Consider the following 5,000-nt stretch of genomic DNA (forward strand, 5'->3'; position numbering starts at 1 on the left):
GCAGTTTGTGGTTTCTTCTCAGGAATAGACCCATAACTCTTGTTTGGGCACTGGGTTTGATTCTACGGTGCAATAAAAAGGAACTTTTGGAAATGTGAAAGTAAAGTACATAATTATATGTTTGCTAAAGGTGAAGAGGTTTATCTTAACAAAAATATGTAGCTTAGGGGTATTTAAAAACCAGGTGCATTTTGTCAAAACCTGTCAGGTTTTGATAACTCTTGAGATTACATATAGCTGTTCTTCATATGACTTTTTGCACTGTAGTTGCAGTGATATTTGAAATATTAATATTAATGTTTTTGTGAGACAATAGCCTCTAGTTATCTGGACCACATATCATCTGAACTTTGTGCCATACTTAATCTAGAGTATTCTCCCATTCCCCCAGTCCCTTTTCTAGTGCATGTATCAAGTTCATCCTAGAAAGCGACCATATTTAATTGCGATAACTCGTAACAGTAATTCAACTAACAAGGTCAATGGTGTGCTCATTTTATTCCCCCTCTCCACCAGTGCTCTGTTTTACAGGTATTTAAAGCTGCTTAAGCTACACTGAAAAGAATTAAGTCGAAACAAGGCTGTGAGATTCAGGGATTGAACTTGGGACCTCTTGCACCAAAGGCTAAGCACCAACCGACTATGCCATCCTTGCTTGGGAGACTCTGTGCTTGTCTCTGTGCTTGTCTTTGTTATAAGGGACTTGTCAGAAATTAGTGGGTGGGGGAACGGGTGGGAAACAGGGAAGCGTCACAGTTTTTTGGAGTCCTTCAAAAGGGAGGGCCATGAAGAAAGTAGACAACAAAAGTCATTATTATAAGAAATTAAGCTTTTTGATCATGGGATTCTCTAATATTATGTTATAACACAAATACAAACCATGTATGAAAATCATGCCATACAAAATATTTCCTGCCATATAAACAAGACAAGCTATTAACCCTTTCACTCCCAAGAGTGCCACTTATAGATTTTACTCTGTCTAACGCCAGACGATTTTACTCGTCAATGGGGAACCCCACGGGGGTGAAAGGGTTAAAGGTTTTACATGCAGTGTGTATCTTGGTTTCCAGTGGTAGAAACTATCACCGGTATTATCCTATAACTGAGCCAAAAGCTTTTTTGGTCCTGTTTCTCCAACTGAGATATCACTCAAAATCTCTACTCCTCCCCCTGCTAATTTCTGAATAAGTCCCTAATGACAATCAAAAAGTCTTTAAAGACTTCCTAAATGTTACTTAGATTGGGTCTTTTTAATGTCAAATTTACCAAATCATGCCCATACATGTATATCAAGGAGGACCAAACTACCTGAACAGCTTGTCTTTTCACATCAAGTTGAACAACAGAAACACATTGTTGTGCAGTATAATGCCTATTGATAATTTTTTCACATTGTTTTGTAGGAGCTCCATATTCGGGCAAAGCTAGTGACATGTGGGCTCTTGGAGTTGTTTTGTATACCATGCTGTATGGCCAATTTCCATTCTATGACAGTATCCCTCATGAATTATTCAGAAAGATCAAAACAGCCGAGTTTCACCTGCCAAAGTAAGTCATCAGAAAATCAATTCTCCATTACACCGTATTCGCCCTTGTCACACGGCGGCCATATTGTCCCGGGAGACTAAAAAAGCTTTGTTTTACCACGCCAAGCCTCGCAGTGGAAACCATGGGGGTGAGTGAGGCTTGGCGTGGTAAAACAAAGCTTTTTTGGTCTCCCGGGACAATATGGCCGCCGCGTGACAAGGGTGAATTGTTTGTCAAACTCCATCAGGCCTTAATCACAGGTTGTGTTTTCACTAGGACAAGTTTGACCAGTTAAAGTCGGAAAAGTCCGGAAGTACCGTGAAAACAGCTCGCTCTAAGTTTAGCAAGTTAAAAATGCAAGCTGTTTTCACAAGAAAAAACAATGGATTATCTCGCCTTTATGACCGGAAATTCCCAGAAAGTTATACTACCTCGCGAGATGGTATAACACTTCCTGGTAAATGCCGCAGCCGATCACATTGCCCGTAGTGACAGATGCCTGCCAAATCGTGAGCTGGCAAATATTTTCCAGACGCTCGCGCTCACCTCGCGGTTCACTTTGCAAACAGATTCACCGAACGCCGGTCCGTCAATCCACGAGACACAAACAACGAGTGAATAAATCCCCGTACAAAGCACTTTCTATGTCGTGAACTGTTTATTACACATAAGTCGAGAATTTTTATTAAAATAGTTTTCTGAACGCAAATGAGAAACAAAAACTCAGTAACAATAGAACCAAATGCAAATTTAATTTAAGGACGTTCGCGCCAATTGTTTCTGCGCATCCTTACTGCGCACGCAAATGCACACGCCACGTCATACACGAGCGCGCGCGCTAAGTAATAAAATGAGAAATGGTAGGGTAAAAGGCCATTGCTATAGCTTTGCCTGGATTTAACGGTCTTGGACGTTCGGTGACCCCAGTTTTTCTTTCCAGAAACGGATTTTATTTACAATTATCTCCACGTTGTCCAAAAATGAACAAAAAATCAATGTGGGAAGTTAAAAAAATTTCAACATTTCTGCTAACGGGACATCAAATCCTGCCATCTTGCGGCTGCAAGGCGCGTGAAACTGTGGTCGCTAAATGCGAACTTGATCTTTAAGGAACCTCACCAGCTGACTAAATTCACTTAATAAGTCCACTTAAACAATATTTGGCAGAGAAGATTTCACTTCAAATATTTAATTGCAATGTATTTGGGTTTACAGACACTGGCCTTATTCGCTAACGAAGCCCGATTTTGTCACATTTTGGGTGTTTTTCCGGGCATGTTCTCTCCAAAACGAAGTCGGTGACCCCCCCATTTTTTTTTTACATTTCTGACATAACTAACTCATCATCTTACAGTGGTAAAAGTTTCAGAAAAAAATCAATGTTGAAAAATTTTCGCGTGAACGTCCTTAATTCAATAACAAAGTACGATTTGCACGAGATGCACGAGATGCACGAGTGATTGGCATGGAAACGCCTTTACGCTATCGTTGATTGGTTATACTTCCACATGTGAAATAGCTGTACGCCATTCTGATTGGCTGTATACGCCTTTTCCACATGTGAAAATAAAGCGTATAGATTTGTACAAATGAGCCTTATGGAATAAAATTCTCGTGTTATGATAGCTAACCAACCCTAACCCTAATTTTTTCATCACTAAAATCATTGCCTAGACTTAGTCATTGAAATGAGTGCTCAGACACAATAGATCGACTGTGGGGCGGATCGATTCTGGGGAGGAACAACAATTTACCGTACAAATACAGCTGCCATTTTCTTACTGGTAGTACTCTGTGGGTAGGGTTTAAGCGTCCCTCGTGTTGCATTATTTTACAATAAGGGAAACCATTTAACTTGGTCGAACTTTTACTATCACACTTTTTTGTAACCAAACTTTGACTTTCCAACACAGTGACGGTCGCGTGTCTGATAATACGAAGTCTCTGATTGGACTTCTTCTGATGTTAGATCCACAAAGGAGACTCACTGCATCTGGTGTACTTGATTTCCTCAGAAACACAATGACAGCCTGGTGAGTGGCATAGGTTTACAGTTTTGGGCCTCAAGATAGCATTATTGGGTTTCTGTGTGTCATAAGGGCAATGGTGTCTCTCTGTTACCTAATTAGATAAACTGCTATACAGTGCTGTAGTTGGAAACTGTTGCTAGGTGTGTATATATTCATTCCGTGCAAAAACTTGGAAAGGAAAGGAGCTTTATTGTTTCACGTTTGGGTATTCGCTTAAGGTTTCGCACTTCAGCCATTTCAAGTGCTACTATGACCAAAAATCAATTCTACTTTTTCTTTGTATTTCAAACTAAGTCAACTGAACCCTAAGCAAAGCTTTAATCCTTCATTTAAAAAAGACACCTGTTTATTTTGACTGAAAATTTCCTAATTAATGGTCTGCCATTACTAACTTTAGAATCTTGAGAGAGCTGGATCGAGGATAAGATGACGTCAAAGACTCACTAGTTAAAAAATGCATTGCGTGTCTACGCGCCTAAATTAATATGCAGCACGTGAGTTTCGAGCTACTCGTGTTTTGCATGTATAATAAGCTGCGTTTTACACACTACAATAGGCCACTTTGGAAAATACCATAATAATCTTTGTCTGCCCCCCTCCCCTCCCTCCAACTTACAGTGGTCCCAAGAGAAAACAAAAACAATGCTCATGCAAAATGTGGGGGGACAAACAAAGAGTATTATGGTATTTTCCGAAGTGGCCTATTTTAAGCTAGTGAGTCTCTGACGTCATCTTATCCTCGATCGATCCCACTGAGGTCCAATTGGTCAGTCTTGAAGGTGAATAATGACGGACCGTGAAACTTGCAGTCAAAGAAAACACCCTTTGGATAAAATTCGAAGCTCAACATTTTGCCAGTCAGGCGTCAAGCAAACACGCTTTCAAAATCTGAAGGAAAAAGGGAAGTGAATTTTTTTATCATAGCAGCACTTTCAGCTCAATGTGAAAGCTGCGTATAGAGATACGGACGAATAGAAAAGTGACCCTGGGAACGAAACCTATTCCACTCAGCCAATTAGCGCGCTTCACGGGACACTGTTGACTAATGTGCATTCCTGAACATAAATGCCCAGGCACACTCACTATCGTCTTTTCCCGCTGGAGGGGCTACTCTTATATACGCTATATAGATATGTGCCGCCCGATAGGGTAGAGTTTCTGATGTGCTCAGTTCTTAAATAGGGTATCCTTTTTGGTATTTTTCCTTAGATAGGGTCACTAAATTGCAGTATCCACCCCAACGCGGTCAGCGGTGGGCCAAGATGGCGGACGTGAAATTTATAGCTCCGTCCCAAATCTTTCTTCTTGGCTTATTTTTCGCCTATCTTTCATCAACAATGCATATGGATGTTCCCTTAAGTGATCATTTACCAGCTGGATGCTATTATGGCTTGAGTTTTGCTCCAAATCGACCGATAAGTGCTGGATTTGTGGGCCTTC

At 40.6% G+C, this 5,000-nt stretch overlaps 1 protein-coding gene across 1 annotated transcript in view; it reads left to right on the forward strand.

Annotated features, from left to right (window-relative positions):
* The window catches only part of LOC138052313 (serine/threonine-protein kinase 40-like), a 16,292-nt gene that overhangs the window by 6,616 nt on the left and 4,676 nt on the right, over positions 1-5,000 (forward strand). The window contains exons 4-5 of the mRNA XM_068898718.1: positions 1,407-1,551; positions 3,444-3,563. Coding sequence (XP_068754819.1) covers positions 1,407-1,551; positions 3,444-3,563 — 265 coding nt within the window. The remainder of the gene's footprint in view (positions 1-1,406; positions 1,552-3,443; positions 3,564-5,000) is intronic.

Source organism: Montipora capricornis, chromosome 6, assembly GCF_036669925.1.
Source record: "Montipora capricornis isolate CH-2021 chromosome 6, ASM3666992v2, whole genome shotgun sequence".
In the NCBI taxonomy this organism is placed as follows: Eukaryota; Metazoa; Cnidaria; class Anthozoa; order Scleractinia; family Acroporidae; genus Montipora; species Montipora capricornis.